The sequence below is a fragment of the Passer domesticus genome, chromosome 9 (assembly GCF_036417665.1).
Source record: "Passer domesticus isolate bPasDom1 chromosome 9, bPasDom1.hap1, whole genome shotgun sequence".
In the NCBI taxonomy this organism is placed as follows: domain Eukaryota; kingdom Metazoa; phylum Chordata; class Aves; order Passeriformes; family Passeridae; genus Passer; species Passer domesticus.
This window is the reverse complement of record NC_087482.1, coordinates 951,062-970,853: the sequence shown is the minus strand read 5'-3', so window position 1 is coordinate 970,853 and position 19,792 is coordinate 951,062. Positions and strand designations below refer to the sequence as shown.

The 19,792-nt window shown below is 53.0% G+C and overlaps 2 protein-coding genes and 1 long non-coding RNA gene across 3 annotated transcripts in view; 2 read left to right on the top strand and 1 right to left on the bottom strand.

The window, feature by feature from the left end:
* The window catches only part of LOC135308305 (uncharacterized), a 624,983-nt gene that overhangs the window by 559,799 nt on the left and 45,392 nt on the right, over positions 1–19,792 (top strand). The window lies entirely within an intron of this gene.
* On the top strand, positions 818–2,219 carry LOC135307474 (uncharacterized). Its single transcript, XR_010368197.1, has 3 exons — positions 818–956; positions 1,263–1,376; positions 2,005–2,219. It is a non-coding gene; the product is annotated as an uncharacterized LOC135307474 (long non-coding RNA).
* LOC135307003 (uncharacterized) lies at positions 11,883–16,885 on the bottom strand. The gene is made up of 11 exons (XM_064431693.1): positions 16,849–16,885; positions 16,420–16,491; positions 15,721–15,819; positions 15,173–15,280; positions 14,813–14,884; positions 14,653–14,724; positions 14,466–14,564; positions 13,907–14,014; positions 13,269–13,443; positions 12,495–12,560; positions 11,883–12,040 (listed from the first exon to the last, which is right to left on the bottom strand). Exons 2-10 carry the CDS (start codon positions 16,475–16,477, stop codon positions 12,536–12,538), a joined length of 816 nt encoding a protein of 271 aa, XP_064287763.1. The 5' UTR covers positions 16,478–16,491; positions 16,849–16,885; the 3' UTR covers positions 11,883–12,040; positions 12,495–12,535.

Sequence of the window (19,792 nt, the reverse complement as noted above, 5' to 3'; positions counted from 1 at the left end):
TGAGGGAGGCCCAGGGCCCTGGGCTGCTCCAGCAGCCCCTCCAGGGATGTTGCAAAAGGCATGGAGAGTGTGTGGAGAGTGACCAGGAGCCACAGGCTCCCACAGACTGACCCAACCCCCTTGCAGTGCCCAGTTCCTTAAGGCAGAAAGAAATCCCAGCACACCATGGAAATGGTTCTGATCTCTGCTCCTTTTTAGATGGGGATCATGACTTGGATTACTTGGAAACACTGGTGAATGGTGGTTTGAAGAGCTTGCCAGATGTTGGAGGCAAGTTCTCAATGTACATTTCCTGACAGAATAATCAGTGTCAATGTGGCAAGAGCTGAGTCAAGTGGCATTTCCCTTAAGTTCCTCTGAAGGTTGATCAGTTCAGGAAATCTTGCCCTGCTCCATTCTGGAGCTCTGAAGGACCCCACAGGATTGGTGTCAGCGGGAGCATTTAGTTGTCCATCTTCCTCCCATGTGCAATGTCACTGTGTCCTTCCATGTGCTCTGTGCAGCCAGGGAGAAGGGCAGAGAGGGAAGGGGCCAGGCCCAGGGCTGTGCCCCAGGGCTGAGCCTTTGGCAGCTCCTCTGCCGGCCCCAGGGAGCCTGAGCTGCTCCTGCTGCCACTGCCAAGCCCTGGCCCTGCCCGGGGCTGGCTTTAGAGCTGCTGGCAGCTCCAGGGAGTCCTTTCTGCCCACACAGCCCCCCAAGGGGCCCCTTCCATCCCAGTGTGGGGCCACTGCAGGCATGAGGTCCCCCTGCTCCTGAGTGGAAGGCAGAGCTGATGGAGTGCCTTGGATGGCGCCAGTCACCCAGGTGCCCTCACTGCCACTCGGGCCTGAAGGAGAATCTTCAACAGTGTCACAGGAGCTGTTCTGTCCTGCCTTTCTTTGCAGCTAACCCGGTTGGTGAAAATTATCTGGCTTCCCAACCTACATTCAGGATTGAGCCTCCGGGAGATGCTGAGGGTAGGTCAAGGCCTTTCCCCTGGGAGCACTGGTGGCTCAAGAGCCCAAAGCTGGGCCAAGGAGGCAGCGCTGCAGGTGCCAGCACAGAACCATGCATGTGTGTGCCCTTGCCCTGCACGATCCCCTCATGATTTCTCCCCAGCACTGGCAGCTGTCTGGGGAAGGGAGGGCCCTGGCCCAGCCACAAAAGCCCAGATAATATGTGAATCTTTTCACCATTTTTGATAAGCATGCTGCCCAGAAGATGCCAGCAAAGAAAGGGGGAACTGTTCCATCTGATCCAGCTGTCCTTTTTTGTTTCTCAAGTGATGGACCAAAAGGCAGGGCTGAAGGAGGTGTTTCCCCAAGGAAGCAGTGGCTCATTGGCAGCCCCTGCTGCAGGAAGGAAGGCGATGCCAGACAAGGGCACAGGCACAGCAGGTAATTGCTGTGCCGGGCTCAGCCCTGGCCGGGGCTGTGTGGCAGCAGCTCTTCCCCCAGGGCCTGCCCTTGCCCTGCCCGGCAGCAGCCAAAGCTGGAGGCGCCTCGGCTTCCAGGCCTCTGGAGCTGGTTCAGAGCACCGGGGAAACGGGACTGGTGCAGCAACGTCCCTGGCGCTGCAGCTGCTGCGGAGCTGGCCCTGAGTGCCCAGAGGCCCAAGGCACAGGAGCAGCCCCGAGCAGGAGCCCTGCCGCCAGCCCAGGGCCAGAGCCAGCCCTGGCTCCCGACTGAGCAGGGGCTGCGCTGGGTCCTGACAGGGCCTGAGCCTGTCCCCTGGGGCTGGGGGAGCTGTCACGGGGCAGGGAGGGCCAGGGGTGGCAGTGGCTGCTCAGGGATGGCTTTGGCCCGTGTCCCTGGCAGCAGCCACTGCCCAAGCAGCTGCGCTGCCCCCGGGCTCTCCTCCCGGCCTGCTGGGCTTTGTTGGCTGGCACAGCCTGTGCCAAGGGCCGGCAAGGTGCCTGCAGGCCCCAGCTCTGGGGGAAACAGAGAACATCCTGCCCGTATTCACCATGCTGCCAGCTCAGCAGTGCAGCACAGCACGGGCTCACGCTCCCCATTGCTCCCACAGATGCAGCCGGCACCACAACATGTGTTCCCGATACCCACAAGGGCCTTGGAAGGGACTTCTGTAAGGGAGCAGCCTGCTGGGCAGGGTTAATGGCTGGCCTGCTTTGTTTGGAGCTTGTTCTCATGTTGTGCTGTGTCAGATTGTGGTGTTACTGGAAGAAGAAACGGTGAGTGGACATCTTTCCCTGAAAGAGCTTCTTTTGAAAATCTAATACAGACAGGAAGCATTCCCAGCGAGGTTGCAGTGGAGCTGTGGCCAGTCCATGGTTGTCCAAATAACTCTGCTGAGGGTTCTGCTGCTGCCCAGTGCTTCCATTGGCCTCTCAATTGCTGGGCCTTGTCCTGGGGGCCCCGCTGGAGCTGCAGCCAGTGCTGGCTCCCACTGAGGCTGCCTGGCCAAGAGCAGCCCCAGGGGCACGGGGCAGAGGCAGAGAGGGGTAGGGAGGAGAAAGAGCAGGGCCGAGATTGCCCTTGAAAGGCAGAGGTGCTCTGGGGCCCGCTCCTGGCCAGGGACCCTGCCCAGAGCCGTGCCCTGCTGGCCGGGGCCTTGAGGGGCAGCTGTCCAGCTGGGCCCAGCTGTGCCAGCAGCTCCAGCCGTGCTGGGGAGCCTTGCCAGCTCGGGGCCCTGCTGTGCAGGAGGCTCCCTGTGTGCCACTGGCAGCTGGGGCCTCAGCCTCCTCCTCTCTTCACAGGTGCTTCTCTGCATCTTCAGCAGATGGCCCTAACAACACAGGCAATGAGAACGTGGCCGTTTATCCCAGCTCTCCGCTTCTGCCCCTATCTGCCCTGCCGTGGCTGCAGCAGCGTCATGAGGCCTTCCCAAAACCCGTCCCTCCACGAGACCCTCTGCCCCCGAGCCCCCTGGTCCTGTTCCCTGGCCAGAACTGAAGTTCGGTATCCCCTGTCTGACAGGGCAGGGCTTGGCCCATATTTCATATTTAAATAAAAGAAGAGAGTTTTCACAACTATGTCCGGGTGGTAGCAGCAGCAAAGCCCCCCCGGCACCAGCACTGGCTGAGCTCCGTGCCCAGGAGCAGCCATGGATGGCCACGGTGTGGGCAGGCAGGAGCCAGGCAGGGGCTGCTGTGCCCAGCGGCGGGGCCCCGAGGGGATAGGGGAGCCCATGCTGAGCATCCCTGGGCTGAGGGCACATTTCCTTCTTTGGCACCAGCTGGGCCTGGACCTCACGAGGCACACAGGAATATTTTGGGGTCCCTGCAGAGGCGTGCAGGGATCCCTCATGAGGCACAAAGGAGTATTGATGGCCTCTCCTCAGGTGTGCAGGGATCCCTCATGCGTTGGGCAGCAGGGTTAAATTTGATGGGGTTTTTACTCTTCTCAGCACAGCACAGGGACACTTGGCCAAGTTTTTGCCAAGCTGGGAGAAAGCCTCTTGCAAAGGCTTGGGCCCAGCCTGTGGGCACAGCGGGCGGGCGCAGCCCATCCCCTGGGCCAGTCCGGGCTGCTCAGGCCGGGCCGGGCCAGGCTCGGGCCCCGGCAGGGAAGGGCCGCGGCCCTGGGCTCTGCTGAGGCTGCTGAGCTCCGGCCTGCCCTGTGCTGCAGCCCAACACATTGACAGCCATGGCCGTGCCCTGGGCCACCGCAGGCACCCGGGGCTACAGCTGAGGCCGCGCCTTCTCCCACTGAAGGGAGGCTGGCTCTGTTCCCTCGCAGGGCACAGCTTAGCTCCCAGCACCTTTGTGAACCTGCCTGCCGGGGAAGTGCTGGGGGGCAGAGAGTTCCAACCCTTCTCACTGGGAAATGTGGTGGTGTAGGGATTTAAATTTTTTTCCCTCTAAATTTGTGTCCTGGCAGAGGGTTAAGTTTGCTTGCTCTCAGTAGGGCGCTTTTCTTCTTGGCAATCAGTGGGGTTTCAATGTAGCCAGGGTTGAAGGAGGATCTCTGGCTGCTTGGGCTGTGGTTGTGGGACACCTTGGCTTCATCCTTCCTTTGGCTGTGATTTGCACTGGTGCTTGTGAAGGCATTTTACAGTAACTGGTTTCAGTTCGTTCATCTTGGTACCAAAAACCGAGAATAAACCTCTTTAACACCACTGTAGTATTAAGAGGCAGGCCTTACTTTCTTGACTTGCTGGATGCACAGGCCATTGGCATCACAGGGCCTTCTTGGTGGGGTCTTCAGATACCCTGGTGGTCACTGGAGAAGGAAGCTGATTTTTCTGGGAAAAAGACAGTTTCCCATGTGTGGAAAAGAATAACCTGTCACTTCCCCCTCCCTTTCTATACAAAGTGATACAGGCAGGTACATTCATATATCTCTATCTGCCTTGTCTATCTATCTATCTATCTATCTATCTATCTATCTATCTATCTATCTATCTATCATCTATCTTAATAATTTATTGTGGTGTTGCATTTTATTCAAATAGTGTGCTCTATCTTGAAAATCTATGCCTCAGAAATGTATGATTTATTCCAAGCTGTGTTCCTCCCCTGAAGTCTCATGGATCTGTAATCCCATTGGCCCAAATCTTATTTCGTGCCCACTTTGAATTTCCCTCTTAAGCTGTGCGAGGAAGACCAGATTCTCTCATGGCCCATCTCTCCCCTAGGCTCGTCCTCTCTCCCCCTCTCTTTCCCTTTCTCCTTTCTCCTTCTGAAACCATGTTACTCCCGGGGCTGGGACCCCCAATAAACCCTCATCTAATCAGCACCCTCAGAAGCCGTGTGGAGTCTCCTTGCGTGCCTGCTGCTGCCAGCGAACTCACAGCCCAGGGGGCCCTCCGGGGACTCCCCGGGGAGCTCCCCTCAAAGAACTGCTACAATCTATGAAATATTTCTATGCATGATATTTTGTTTATTTGCAAATTATAACACATCTTTTGAGAGCTGGAAAAGAATACCATCCATCTTTGATATAGCAAAGCTTGGGTGGAGGAGCAAACCTGAACTGTGATTTCCTTCTTGCTAGACATATGCTGGCTTGTTTAGATTGACTTTGAACCGAAATCCTGCAAAGCTGGAAAATGACTGGTGGCCATCAATCTGATTTCCTCTAAAAAAACTTTTTACATTTTAGTTTTATTTCATGTATGTTGGCAGGTAAATAGCTTTCTTCCTTAAGCTATGTGCTGGCAATATTGGAAGTAGAAAATAACATAATACTGGATAGTTTAGATACTTGATAGTTTTCTTGTGAAATTTTATGGCAGTATCTCCTGCCTCAAAACTAAAGCAGCAGGTCAGCTACTGAGCACAACTTACTGCATAGCTGCCGCTCATGTTTCTACAGTGGAAGTGGCTTTTTGTTCTTCTGCATGGGTATGAAACACTACCAATTGAAAGGCTGCTTACAGAGCAAAGAGCCTTTTTTAGTGTAGCCTTGACTTTGGAAAGGTGGTAGCTGTTAGATCAATACCCAGCAAACTACCTAAATTAGTTTTTGTGACTACTCCCTCGTGATTTTGGCCTGGCTTCTTTAGGAGATTCAATTTTCATCTAGAAATGGCACAGTGGAGCCAGTGCTGCCTCAGGACAGGTGGAGCTGGGACAAATGGCTCATTGATTTCGATCTCAACAAAAAGCCACCTGAGCTCCACATGACAGCAACCCCACAGAATGGTAATGGATCCATTAAAACTAACTCATCACAGAGCTTTTAACTCGAAGCTCTGACACATGGAGCTTGCTCAGTTCTGCCATGGAAGAAGGGAGTTTGAAGACAAAAAGGTTTAGCAAGGAGATCCATGTACAACAAAAGTGCTTCTATTTCAGCAAATGAAGTATCTTAGGATGTAAACCCTCATCCATACTCCAATCTTATCCCTCCATTACCCAAATTCTCTGTCTTAATTCCTTTGTCAGTAGGAAAATATGACAGGGAAGTGTAGATCCTCCTTTCCTTCTTCAGCTGGAGAGCTTATAAACTTGTCTTCTCCGACAAACAGGAGCATCCAAATGGGATTTTTGTCATGAAACCATACTTTGGAAAGTTTTCCCTGTGTTTGTTTTTGCCCTGAAGTAACTGAGATTCCCTGGAGTATTTACAAGCCATAAATGATGGATTTATTTGGGTTGCTAGAATCTTTCATATTTTATGACTTTTCTGCTGCACAAGAGCCTGGCACTTGCAGAACTCTTACCCCATGCACTTCTCCAGTGCTTTTTGCAGAGAAGCTTTGGGAAGCACTCAGGAAAAGTGCCATGTTATGTGTGGGTTATGGAGCCCACAGGACAGGGAAATGTCTTTGCAGTGGGCACTGCCTTTTATTCCAAGGTGTAGAAGGATTCTTGGCTGAACAAGGCTGTGATATTCTCCTGTGGGAATGGGACAGCCCTGGCCTGCAGATTACAGAGTTGCTCTGAAAACCATGTACCATCCTCAAACAGGAACAAGATAGACCATGCACTGTCCTCAAATAGATGCAACAAGGAAGAATGAGCATTGTGCCAGGATGAAACCAAATGCGCCAAGCACGTTGTGGGAACTGCTCATTTGGCACACCTTAGCTAAAGATGCTTATAGTGTGACAACCAATCAGTAATTAAGATGTATGTGTGAATATAGCTACTTAACCAATCAGCATTAAGCACCAGTGGCGTGAGACTGTGTATAGAAAAGGATAAATATGCCAAAGTTGCTTAATAAAGGAGGACAACATTGGCTGTGAGTGTCGTTACTCAGCCGACTCTCCATGGGACCCTCCTCACCAAGGAATTGTCATTGCTGTGGGCACTGGCTGTTATTCCAACACCTGTGTCATTTGTTCTACTGGAATCCTTGTGAGAAAGGTTGTTCTTCGCCATTTATATTTTTAGGTGATATTTTTGATCTCAAACAGCCCAATGTTTTCCATCTTACAGGTTTCTGATGCTGGTTTTTCCTTTCCAGTCTGTTGTTGGCCAAGGAAGATGCTGCTTAGATTCTGCAGGCCCCCACACATGGATACTGTTATAGGTAAAAATCGATCCAGCCAATTGAATAAAAATAAAATATAAATTTATTCACAACCGATATGCAGTCCCGACAGCCAACAATCAAGGACAGCACCGACCCCGGGATGGAAGCTGGGTGAACACAGATCCGCCTTCTATCGCACCCAATCCCCCCTGTTCACCAATGCCGCTTGGCAGAGTCCGTTCTTATACTCTTTTTCTAGCCCGTGGCGGAGTCCCTTTGTCTTTCCGCAGGGTTCTTCATATTCATGATGCCTCTATTCTCTGTCCTGTGCTGGACAGAACCTTGTGCAGGAACTGATGTGTATCCACTCTTTGGTTACCGGAATTCCGTATGCAGATGTATGTCCTTGATGGTCCCCTCTGTCTAAGATGAACATCTCCATGGGCCACCATCGCTGGGCCTCCTCCTGTTCACACCAGTGAGAACGACAATCTCCTGTGCCGGCTGGGTTCACTTCCTATGTTAATGACACTCCTCCTACCCGACTGCCAGCTGCGGTTTCCTCAGCCTGTGAAGCAATCCCCTCTTCCCTTGCTACTGTGATTTCAAGGCTTGATATTTTATTCTTTTATATATATATATTTGTGTTCTATCAGTATGAATTACCATAATATACATAACAGGTACCAAGCTGAAAGTTCTCCAGTGCTCCACAGCAGCCCAGTTATCCACAGGAGGGCCAAGAGCAGCTCCAGAAGCTCCAAGGGATTCTAACAGATGAATTTCTGTCCGTCAGGAAAGCAGGGCTGGGTCTGAAGTGAAGGGTCTGACCCTGCACCCACATTTGCATGGCAGCAGCTGTCCCACTCTTTATGGAAGGCACATAACATGTGCCACTCTTAATTCAGCACTGGCTTAGTCAGACTTATAAAGCTCTTATACAAAAACCAGACTGGTCAAAAAATTATTTGTATTTTAGTTGGTTGGGGTGTTTTTGGCTTTTTTTTTTCTTGGTCTTTGCTTTGGTGCTCAGAGATCATGATGTAAAAGAGATTTTCTTTTCAACTTGTCTGTGAGTGTGCAAGGGGCAAGAAAAGATGATCAGTGTTTCACCAGCTGGTTAATGAGCTCTAAAAGTAATTGTGCTGTCCCTAATCAGGGGGTGGGGGCACTGCTAACAGCCTGGATTGTCCCCACCTGTGTTCCCCTCCTTACCAAAGTGCTGTGTAGATCCAGAGCCTTGTACCTTGGCCTGATGGTGCAAAAATCCTCCCAACATCCCTCAGATTGCAAAAATAAAGGCTTTGTTCTCATTAAGATGAAAAGCTGTATGGGTGGCCTGCAGCTAATGTTCTTTTGTTGCCTGGACCCCAGTCAGTGCTCACATCTAAATGACTGACCAGCCCCAAGCTGCTCTTAAGACTGATTTGGTCAAAGGCACTGAAGCTCTGTTGAGTGCAAATTCTCCAGGAAAACAAGCACAGGAACTTGGATAATGTTGGTGGTAAAAGCATATTACAGAATGGTACCAATTCTAGCCTTTATTTTGCCTTCTTTTGCTGCCATGCATCAAACTGTGTCAGACTCATCAATGAACTGGGTTCTTCCAGGATGGGGTGTGCAAGAATAATCCCTCAGCTCATGTGTGGACCTGGTGTGCACCAGGCCAGAGAGGTGACTGCTGTCATCCATAGCCAGCCCCTGTCTGCCAAGAGAACAGGGAGCTGCAGCTCTGAGGAACTCAGGGGTTAGGCAGCAAACAGCCCAAATGCCTAGTTTATATCAGTTACTGGTCAGGACGATTTACTGCGGAGAAATTTTTATCGTCCTACCCACAGCTGGAAAAAAAGAACCCTGGCAGTTTGCTTTAGCTGTGAAGAGACTCTCTTCAACAGGTTCCAGCTCTGCTGCTTGTTTCAATTAAAAGCAGAGCCAAACTCTTCTGTTGGTCACATCAAACCAACATAAGTATCAGGAGTCTGTGAAAGACATAAGAGCGTCAACATTATTTTATTTTATAATACTTACAGTCTTCTAATTCAGCCATGGGATAATTAGGCCATCACTGACTATATCAAATAACTGGAAAAAGCACTGGAAAAGAAGTTTTATTACAACTGAGTTTTAAATCCAATGAATGAATTTCATAACAACAACTATCTAGCAAGGATACAGTAATTTAAACATCTCAAAGCTCTTTGATAATGGAGCCCTGAACCCCAGTCATGTGCAGTGCAGCCTCAGCTCTCCCTTTGAGGCCAGAGAACTCAGGACTGGGATGAGCCTTCACCCAAAAGCGGCTCCAAGACTGATTGGGAATCAATCCAGAGCAGGGCTCACACAAAGAGCAAAGTCTCAAGGCCAAAGCCGAATCTTCATCACGTTGGATTTGTTTTAACACAGATCTGGAGCAAATTTTGCTTCACTGCAACACCACTGTTACCATGAAATTTTACACAAGCTACTAAAAAAGCACTGTCCTGTTCTGTCATGAGCTGTGCTGCCCAAATGATGTACAGAAGTTTCTCTGCCTCTGCCATGTGCTCTTGGCCAGGCAGCCTCAGTGGGAGCTGATGTTAAAGGAAAGGGCACATGAGTGAGCTCTTGGCACATGGACCTCGATTATTTTGTCAGGAAATGCACACAGAGCATTTGCCTCCAGCATGCTGTAGAATCTTCAAACTGTCATTCACCAGCTTTCTGATATAAGCAATGTCACAACCCCAAAGCAGAAGGGAGCACAGACCAGACCCATTTCCATGGTGTGCTGGGATCCCCCTGTGTCTTGGGGAAGTGGGCACTGCAAGGGGGTTGGGTAAGGCCTTGGCTGCCAGATGTCAGTGGACAAGGCCAAAGCTGCACAGGGGCCTGGGGAGCTCTGGGTAAGCTCTGGTCACTCTCCACCCTCTTTCCCTGCCCTGGGCAACATCCCTGGAGTGGTGGCTGGAGCATCCCCAGGCCCGTGGGGGCTCTCTCTCTCCCACAGAGGAAACCCTCCCCAAAGCCCTGGGTAAAACCATCTCCAGCACTTCCCAGGGAGCAGGGAGCGCTGCAGGAGGCCAGAGTAGCTTCCCCAGGCAGGTGCTGTCGGGGTGCCTGCAGCACCAAAAGTGTCTCCGCTTCGGGCAGCCTTGACAACTCCCCCAGCCCAGCAGACGCCTGAGCCCGGATGGAGTAATGACAGCCTCACCAGACAGACGAGGGCACTCTTGGCTTGGCAGATCCAGCAGGGTTTGTTTAGGGAAGATCCAGGGCTCCAGGTGGGGTGAGGGTGTGGAGAACAAACAGGAGCACAAGCTCTACTGAAGGGAACCAGGGGCCAAGAGCGAGCAGCAGGGGATGGGCCAGGGTATATCACTGGGGGAAGGTAGGAGGGGTCAGGGTACAAATCATCAATGGGGAAGGGAGTCAGGGGAGGAGTTGAAATGGGGTGACTGGGGGTCCACCAATGGGGGAGCAGAGTGGGGGTGGTTTCCCAGGGAAAGCCAGTGGGGGGAGAGGGGGCACAGAACTCTCTAGAACAGGGAACAAACAGCAGTTGAATGACAACAGCACATTAACAACCAGAGAGTCCTGGGGATTTGTGCCAGTCTCTCACTCTAACTAAACAGCACTGTCCTCCCAGGGCATTCCAGCCCCATCATTCCCATGACTGTCTCCCACAGAGCGCTGTCCCAGGAAAGGGGAGCCAGGCTGCCGGCTCACCTGCTCGCCGCACTTGCAGGGGAGCAGCCTGGGCAGCCCTGGCAGGCAGGGCCACGGCCAGGAGCAGCAGGAGGAAGAGGTGCAGAGCAAGGGCCATGGTGCCTTGCCCTCTGCCAGTCCCGCAGCTCTTGCTGCCACCGCTGTCCCAACGTCAGCACCGCTTTTTAAGGACGGAGGGGCTGGACATTGTGATGCTGTAGAACCACAGGGCTCTGTGACCCCAGAGCCTGCTGTGACCCCAGAGCCTGCTGTGACCTCACCATCCTGCTGTGACCTCACAATCCTGCTGTGACTTCATGGCCTGGGTGGAGATGGATCTCCGGGCTGGAATTTTCCTTTCTGGGGGGGGAGCTTGTCCTGCCTGGCAGTTGTGTCCAAGGGCTGGGCCAGTCCCTCCAGTCGAGCTCACTGCTCTGTGTTCTGGACACTGGCCCAGGAGATCACATCCAAGGATTTCTGAGCTCCTCAGGCACTGTCAGCCACAGCCCACGATGCTGAGGAGTGAGTGATCTCTGGCTGGAGACAACTACCCCCTCCCTCCTGCCAGCAGCTTCCCAGCTGGAAGTTTGGCATCTTGGGAGGACCCTGGCTCACACAGCTTTTTTGTTTCATAGGAAAGGGTGAAGCCTTTACTTCACCATTTGCTCTTCATGTGCAATGGAAGGCTCTGCTTCCTCTTGTGGTCCTCAAAGGACACAGTCAGTCAATAACACAGCGGGCGAAACCATCCGAGCTCTTCAATGCTTTGATATGCCAAAGGAAACCTTGAGGTGGGTCTGTGCTGCCTGACCAAGCCAGAGGCCTTCCATGATGGAGTGGCTGCCTCAGTGCACAAGGGAAGAGCTGCAGATGCCACCACTCTGCACTTCTGTAATGCCCTGGACACATCAGCCCTGCCCAGCATCCTTGTCCCGCGTTTGGTGAGCTAAGGATCTGATGAGGCACAGTTTGGAGAATGAGGCATTGCCTGGCTGGTCACATCCACGGGGTTGTGGACAATGGCTCAGAGGCCCGATGGATGTCAGTGTCCAGTGGTGTTCCTCAGGGCGACAGCAAAACCATCCCTGGACACTGGGAACTCAATGTCCTGATGGTGCTGCTGGACAAGAAAGCTGGAGGTGCCTCCCAAACAGAACTGTTCTCATTCCCCAAGTCTTTCAGCCTTGCTCAGTGAATGAGCAGCTTAAAAAAAAAAAAAAATCTCTTTTTTTATCCTTTTTGTATGAAGTTTTGATTAGAAAGAAATTTTATTCTACACAGTTACATTCAGAAAAGACATTAAATAGCAGATGCTTTTAAGATGCCACATTCTGGAACTGCAGCAAATTCCTCCCTGACTGACATTCATGAGTGCCTGCTCTCAGGGAGGAATCAGAAGGTCCTGTCCAGAGGGTGGGAACAGATGTATGCCCTCTTCTCCAGGAGCTGCTTTCCAGCTTTTTTAATGGATTCATACAGGTATGCATCTGCGTCTGTGGAGAAAGAGAGAAAAGTCAACTAAGGGACCACAAAGAGCTGTTGTAAATTTCTTTTGAGAAGTGTTTTTCAATGCAAATGCGAGAGTGTGAGGGCCAGGAAGAAACTGAACATTCTCTTCTGAAAAAGATTGGTTATTACAGACTGAGCTTCAGAGAGCCAATGCCCAACTGGTCAGTACTTCCCAAAGAGTCCAAATCCCTCATTTCTATCAGCTACTTGTCAGGAGTATATACATGAAATATAGATATTATATTCCTCAATAAGAACCCTGGCTGTTTGCTTTAGCTATGAAGCGAAGAGACTCTTTTCAACAGGTTCCAGCTCTGCCGCTTGGTTCAATTAAAAGCAGAGCCAAACTCTTCTGTTGGTCACATCAAACCAACATAAGTTTCAGGAGTCTTTGAAAGATATAAGAGTGTCAACATTATTTCATTTTCTAATACTTACAGTCTTTTAATTCAGCCATGGGATAATTAGGCCATCACTGACTATATCAAATAACGGGAAAAAGCACTGGAAAAGAAGTTTTATTACAACTAAGTTTTAAAATCTAATGAATGAATTTCATAACAACAACTATCTAGTAAGAATACAGTAATTTAAACATCTCAAAGCTCTTTGATAATGGAGCCCTGAACCCCAGTCATGTGCAGTGCAGCCTCAGCTGTCCCTTTGAGGCCAGAGAACTGCCAAGGCTCAGGGCTGGGATGAGCCTTCGTCCAAAACCAGCTCCAAGATTGATTGGGAATCAATCCAGAGCAGGGCTCACACAAAGAGCAAAGTCTCAAGGCCAAAGCCAAACCTTCATCACATTGGATTTGTTTTAACATGGATCTGGAGCAAATTTGCCTGACCTGCAACACCACTGTTACAATGAAACTTTACACGAGCTACTAAATAAGCACTGTCCTGTCCTATCTTGAGCTGTGCTGCCCAAATACTGTGGAGAACTTGCTCTGCCTCTGCCCTGTGCCCCTGGGGCTGCTCTTGGCCAGGCAGCCTCAGTGGGAGCCAGCTCTGGCTGCAGCCCCAGCAGGCCCCCAGGACAAGGCCCAGCAATTGAGAGGCCAATGGAAGCACTGGGCAGCAGTAGAACCCTCAGCAGAGTTATTTGGACAACCATGGACTGGCCACAAGTCCACAGCAGCATGACTCCCAGTCAGGCTACCTATGCCAGGAGCAGAATTATAAGAAAACTGTGGAGAAAAATCAACAACTGACCCTCTGTGCTCGTACAGCTTGCGAATGCCAAAATAGCAGCCTATCAGCACAAGTGGCACAGTGATCACTGTCACCACCGTGCCTATCATGCAGGTCCTGCGCACATCCTGGGGGCAGACAATTCTTGGGAGGCGCACTGGATCCGGGGCATATATTCCTGTTTCATTGATAACGTCTGTGGGAGCAATGGGGAGCGTGAGCTTGTGCTGTGCTGCACTGCTAAGCTGGCAGCACGGTGGATATGGGCAGGACGTTCTCTGTTTCCCCCAGAGCTGGGGCCTGCAGGCACCTTGCCGGCCCTTGCCACAGGCTGTGCCAGCCAACAAAGCCCAGCAGGCCGGGAGGAGAGCCCGGGGCCAGCGCAGCTGCTTGGGCAGTGGCTGCTGCCAGGGACACGGGCCAAAGCCATCCCTGAGCAGCCACTGCCACCCCTGGCCCTCCCTGCCCCGTGACAGCTCCCCCAGCCCCAGGGGACAGGCTCAGGCTCTGTCAGGAGGCATGGGAATCCTTGCACTCCCCCTCTGCCCTTTCCCCACCATTGCCACCCTGTGCAGCTGCTCCCAGGTTTTGGGACGTGTCTCCCAGGGAATGGGCCCAGCAGGACTGCTGAGCCTGACTGAGCCTGGCAGAGCAATCACCTTCTGTGGCACTGTCTGGCATCTCCTCCCTTTGTGCATCGGTGGCTGGCACTGAGCCATCGTTTCCTCCAGGAAGTGCTGCCTTCCGTAAAGCTTTTTGGTCCATATCTGGAGAAAGGAAAAAGGGCAGCTGGATCTGGTGGAACCATTCCCCATTAGGGTGGTGGCATCTTTAGGAAACACTAAATGTCAAAGGTATGGATAAGTATCAGGGAAAGGCCAAGGCTCTTGGGGCTGCTCCAGGGCCCTCCCATCTCCAAATAGTTGCCTTTCCAGATCTACCCAGAGACCAGGAAATTGCAGGGGATCTCAGGGTGTGCATGGCCGTGGTGCAGTTTGGGCTCCCTGTCAGCTGATGCCAAATGCCTTCCTGCAGAGGCTGGGCAGATGCTGCAGGCAGGCCAGGCTGGGAAACAGCCCTGCAGGATGTGAAAGCAGCAGCGGGGCAGCGAGGCTGCCATGGATCCCTTCCTGCTGTGCCGGGCACGGCATGTCCAGATGTGCAGCCAAAGCCCCCAGCTGCTGAGTCCCAGGAGAAGAATGAGGGAAATGCACCCACCACGTTGTCTCTCCAGTCCAGTCAAGATTTGGTCTGCTTGGTTGGATTCCTCCAGGGACTCACTCTGTTTTGTAGTTTTTTTCCTCCCTCTCAAAGGACCTTAAGAGAAATTATTTCCATTTCTCCAGAAGTGGATTCCACAGAACCAGGGCTCATCCTGTGGGGTCAGCAGGCACACACTACTCACCCCTGCGATGGGAGCTGGGCTTGTGTTCAGCAACCAGACCTGGAGCTTGAAAAGTCCTCCCTGCAGACACACCTGGAACTCAACAGCCACAGAAGCTCCTGTCACCTGGTTCCTGACAGTTTGTCAATGATTATTCTCTGAGGGGAAGTTGAGAACTTACCTGCAGAGGCTCCCAAGGGTTCCAAACCATCTTCCATCCCAGCTGCTGGAGAACCTATCCCAGCACCCTCACCTAGAAAGGGAGCATAGATCAGACCCATTTCCATGGTGTGCTGGGATCCCCTTCTGCTTTTGGGAACTGGGCACTGCAAGGGGGTCGGGTAAGGCTCTGAGAGCCAGATGTCAGTGGACAAGGCCAAAGCTGCACAAGGGCCTGGGGAGCTCTGGACTGGCTCTGGTCACTCTCCACCCTCTTTGCAGGCCCTGTGCAACATCCCTGGAGGGACAGGCACTGACACAAAGCAGCAGAGAGGGCAGCTCAAGCCTCAGCAAGGCTCAGGCCCAGAGGCACAGCAATTACCTCCTGGGCCTGTGCCTGGCATCGCCTCCCTTCCTGCAGCAGAGGCTGCCAATGAGCCACTGCTTCCTCTGGAAAACTCAGCCTTCAGCACAGCCTTTCGTTTCATCTCTGCAGAAAGAAAAGGGAACCGTTGGATTAGGTGCAGATGTTCCCCTTTCTGGGAGTTGGAATCTTCAGGAGACAATACTGGTCAAACTGATGAATAAGGATCTGGAAATCATAAAAACTTTTGGGATTGGACAGGGCACTCTCTTGTCCAAACAGCTGCCATTCCTGATCTGCCTGGTGACCGGGAAATTGCAGGGCATCTCAGCCCAATGGTGCAGTTTGGGCAGCCTGTCAGCTGATGCCAAATGCCTTCCTGCAGGGGCTGGGCAGAAGCTGCAGCCAGGCCAGGCTGGGAAACAGCCCTGCAGGGCGTGAAAGCAGCAGCTGTGGGGCAGCGAGGCTGCCATGGATCCCTTCCCGCTGTGCACGGCGTGTCCAGATGTGCAGCCAAAGCCCCCGGCTGCTGAGTCCCAGGGGCAGCATGAGGCAAATGCACCCACCACGACGTCTCTCAAGGTCACTCAGCATCTTGTCCAGAAGTTTGGCTGCCTCCAGCGACTTGCTGTCTCCTGCGTCTTGGTTCATCCATCTAGGAAGACCTTAATGGAAAGTGATTGAATTTCTCCTTCAGGCCCGAGTGGCAGTGAGTGCACCTGGGTGATTGGTGCCCTCCAAGGCACTCCCTCAGCTCTGCCTCCCACTCAGGAGCAGGGGCAGGGGGACCTCGTGCCTGCAGTGGCCCCACACTGGGATGGAAGGAGCCCCTTGCGGGGCAGTCGTGGCAGAAAGGACTCCCTGGAGCTGCCAGCAGCTCTAAAGCCAGCCCCACGCAGGGCCAGGGCTTGGCAGTGGCAGCAGGAGCAGCTCAGGCTCCCTGGGGCCGGCAGAGGAGCTGCCAAAGGCTCAGCCCTGGGGCACAGCCCTGGGCCCGGCCCCTTGCCTCTCTGCCCTTCTCCCTGGCTGCACAGAGCACATGGAAGGACACACTGACATTGCACACAGGAGGAAGATGGACAGCTAAATGCTCCTTTCTGCAACAGATAGCAATCCTGTGGGATCACTCAGGGCCTCAGTGGGGAGCAGGGCAAATTTTGGAGATTCTTTCAGTCCTGAGATTATGTTAAGGGAAATGCCACTTGACTGAGCTCTTGCTGCCTGGACAGAGAGTATTTTCTCTGAAAGGCTCACAGAGAACTTACCTCCAGCATCCTCCGGGGGTTTCAAGTCATTATCCGATAGGGCATCCAGATAGTCCATGACGCCATCCCAGTCTAGAAGGGAGCAAAGATCAGAACCATTTCCATGATGTTCTGGGATCCCCCTCTGCCTTAGGGAACTGGACACTGCAAGGGGGTCGGGTAAGGCTGTGGGAGCCAGATGTCAGTGGACAAGGCCAAAGCTGCACAGGGGTCTGGGGAGCTCTGGAATGGCTCTGGTCACTCTCCACTCTCTTTGCAGGCCCTGTGCAACATCCCTGGAGTGGTGGCTGGAGGAGCCCAGGCCCCGTGGGGGCTCTCTCACTCCCACAGAGGAAACCCTCCCAAAAGCCCTGGGCAAAACCATCCCCAGCGCTTCCCGGGGAGCAGGGAGCGCTGTCCCGGGAAAGGGCAGCCAGGCTGCCGGCTCACCTGCTCGCCGCGCTTGCAGCGGAGCAGCCTGGGCAGCCCTGGCAGGCAGGGCCACGGCCAGGAGCAGCAGGAGTAGGAGGCGCAGAGCAAGGGCCATGCTGCCTTGCCCTCTGCCAGTCCCGCAGCTCTTGCTGCCACCGCTGTCCTGTCACCGCTGTCCCAACACCAACACCGCTGCTGCCACCGCCGCTGCTGCCGCAACAGTTGTGCTCAGGGACTGACTGCTGGCTCCCTGTGCTGCTGTGCAACCACGGGGCTCTGGCACCTCTGGCACCTCTGTTACCTCAGAGCCTGCTGTGACCTCAGCCTGTTGTGACCCCTGAGCTTGCTGTGACCTCATGCCCTTAGCTGTACCCCCAGAGTGTGCCCCCGTCTGTATGAATGGATTGCCCTGAATGTAAATGTTTTACTTCATCAATGAGCCATTACTCAGCAAAATTTGTGTTTTGCCTACTGACATTGCTGGTCAGGCTGTATCCCTGGAGATGCTGTTTATGGCTTTCCTCTTTTCCTGGGCATGCCACTGGAGGAGGAAAAGTCCTAGGTGGTGCCAAAGAAGGAAATGTGCCCTCAGCCCAGGGACGCTCAGCATGGGCTCCCCCATCCCCTCGGGGCCCCGCCGCTGGGCACAGCAGCCCCTGCCTGGCTCCTGCCTGCCCACACCGTGGCCATCCACGGCTGTTTCTGGGCATGGAGCTCAGCCAGTGCTGGTGCCGTGTGGGCTTTGCTGCTGCTATCACGCGGACACTGATGGGTGACAGCTCCATCACTTTATTGCATCACAAGATCTGGGCCAAACCCTGCCCTGGAATGGGAGTAGGTGGTGTGGCATGGAGGCTCTTTCAGTGTCATTTGGAGGGCTGCTCTGAGCATTTTGGGCAATCAGGAGGGGGTGGTCTCGGCTGGGTATGGAAGGTGCTGAACTGGTTCTGGGTTGCTGCATAGGTGGAGATGGACTGGGAGGGGGTGGAGGCATCTTGAAAATCCCCATGGGTAGCGGAGGCGGCTCAGGGATTCCTATAGGGAGTGGAGGTGGCACTGGGATTTCCACAGTGATAGGCTGATTTCCTCTTCTAGGCCAGCTGTTCTGGGGTTGTCCACTGAGGGCTTTTCATGGGGCTACCCAGGTTCTTATCACTGCTGGAGGAGCTACTTAAGTTATCTGGGTATGAGGTCCAGCCACTGCCCTTCAGTTGCAGTCCAGAGGCGCTCCTGTGAAGAGAGGAGGTGGCTGAGGCCCAAGCTGCCAGTGGCACACGGGGACCCTCCTGCACAGCAGGGCCCAGAGCTGGCAAGGCTCCCCAGCACGGCTGGAGCTGCTGGCACAGCTGGGCCCAGCTGGACAGCTGCCCCTCAAGGCCCCGGCCAGCAGGGCACGGCTCTGGGCAGGGTCCCTGGCCAGGAGCGGGCCCCACAGTGCCTCTGCCTTTCAAGGGCAACCTCGGCCCTGCTCTTTCTCCTCCCCACCTCCCTCTGCCTCTGCCCCGTGCCCCTGGGGCTGCTCTTGGCCAGGCAGCCTCAGTGGGAGCCAGCCCTGGCTGCAGCCCCAGCGGGCCCCCCAGGACAAGGCCCAGCAATTGAGAGGCCAATGGAAGCACTGGGCAGCAGCAGAACCCTCAGCAGAATTATTTGGACAACCATGGACTGGCCACAACTGCATTGCAGCCTCCCTGTGAATGTTTCCTGTCTGCATTAGATCTTCATAACAAGCTGTTTCAGGAAAAGATGAAGAAAACACTCACCATTTTCTCTTCCAGTAAAAATGAATTTGGACCCAGCATAAGATGAAGATAAACTCCAAAAAAAGCAGGCCTGCCATTAACCCTGCCCAGCAGCCTGCTCCCTTGCAGAAGCCCCTTCCGAAGCCATTCTGGGCATCAGGAAGACGTGTTGTGGTGCTGGCTGCATCTGTGGGAGCAATGGGAAGCGTGAGCCCGTGCTGTGCTGCACTGCTGAGCTGGCAGCATGGTGGATACGGGCAGGACGTTCTCTGTTTCCCCCAGAGCTGGGGCCTGCAGGCACCTTGCCGGCCCTTGGCACAGGCTGTGCCAGCCAACAAAGCCCAGCAGGCTGGGAGGAGAGCCCGGGGGCAGCGCAGCTGCTTGGGCAGTGGCTGCTGCCAGGGACACGGGCCAAAGCCATCCCTGAGCAGCCACTGCCACCCCTGGCCCTCCCTGCCCCATGGCTGCTCCTCCAGCCCCGGGGGACAGACTGTCAAAAAGTCCACAGCCAGCAAAGAGATTGTCCCAGGAATTGTGTCCTGCTTTTGCTCCCTGCACTTGGTTCCAGAAACATCCCTCAGACTGCTGTACATGCCCACACATGATCTGATCAGCCCCTATGCTTTTCCACTCTGCTCTCAGAAATTTTGCAACAAATCCACAAATAAATTCGAGGTTACATCTGTGAATTGCACACTACAGTTTCCTTCATTTTTCCCAATACCTGGAAGTTTCTATATTTAGTAATGCCCTTGAGGATCTCTGATAATTTTCAGTATTTGGGATTTTTTGTATTGAGAGAGACGATACAGCCTAATTCATTTTAGTTTTTGCAGGTCTGGGTTTTTCCTCAGCATGATGGTTTACTTATTATCTACATGTAAACTTGTTTTTATTTATGTTTTTTTTTGGTTCGCCAAGGAATTATTTTCACAATCTGACATTCACTTCTTAGTTAATGTTCCGTAGAAGAACAATTTGGACTCTCTTTTTATAGGAATATAAAGATCTCAGAAAGCTGTATTTTTAATTTTGAGGACACTCTTTCTGCCCACTCCCACCTATAACAGTGATCCCTTTTGAAACATCTCTGAGGACATGTGGAGTTATTTGAGAAATGCTTGGCTTAACCTGGGTATTGGATTATTATTTTCAGTGCTATAAACCTACATTGCTTCAAGGTTCACACCACGGTCCTGATTTGTGGCTCAATGCATGGATGC

Bases quoted from the DNA above. Each gene is read 5' to 3' on its own strand.
- LOC135307003 (XM_064431693.1), bottom strand. From the start codon at position 16,477: ATGGACTATCTGGATGCCCTATCGGATAATGACTTGAAACCCCCGGAG. The intron at 14,015-14,465 runs GTGGGTGCATTT...TCCTTTCTCCAG, and splicing joins TGGACTGGAGAGACAACGTG to ATATGGACCAAAAAGCTTTA. The intron at 12,561-13,268 runs GTCAGTTGTTGA...CTTCTTTTCCAG, and splicing joins AAGCTGTACGAGCACAGAGG to TGCTTTTTCCCGTTATTTGA.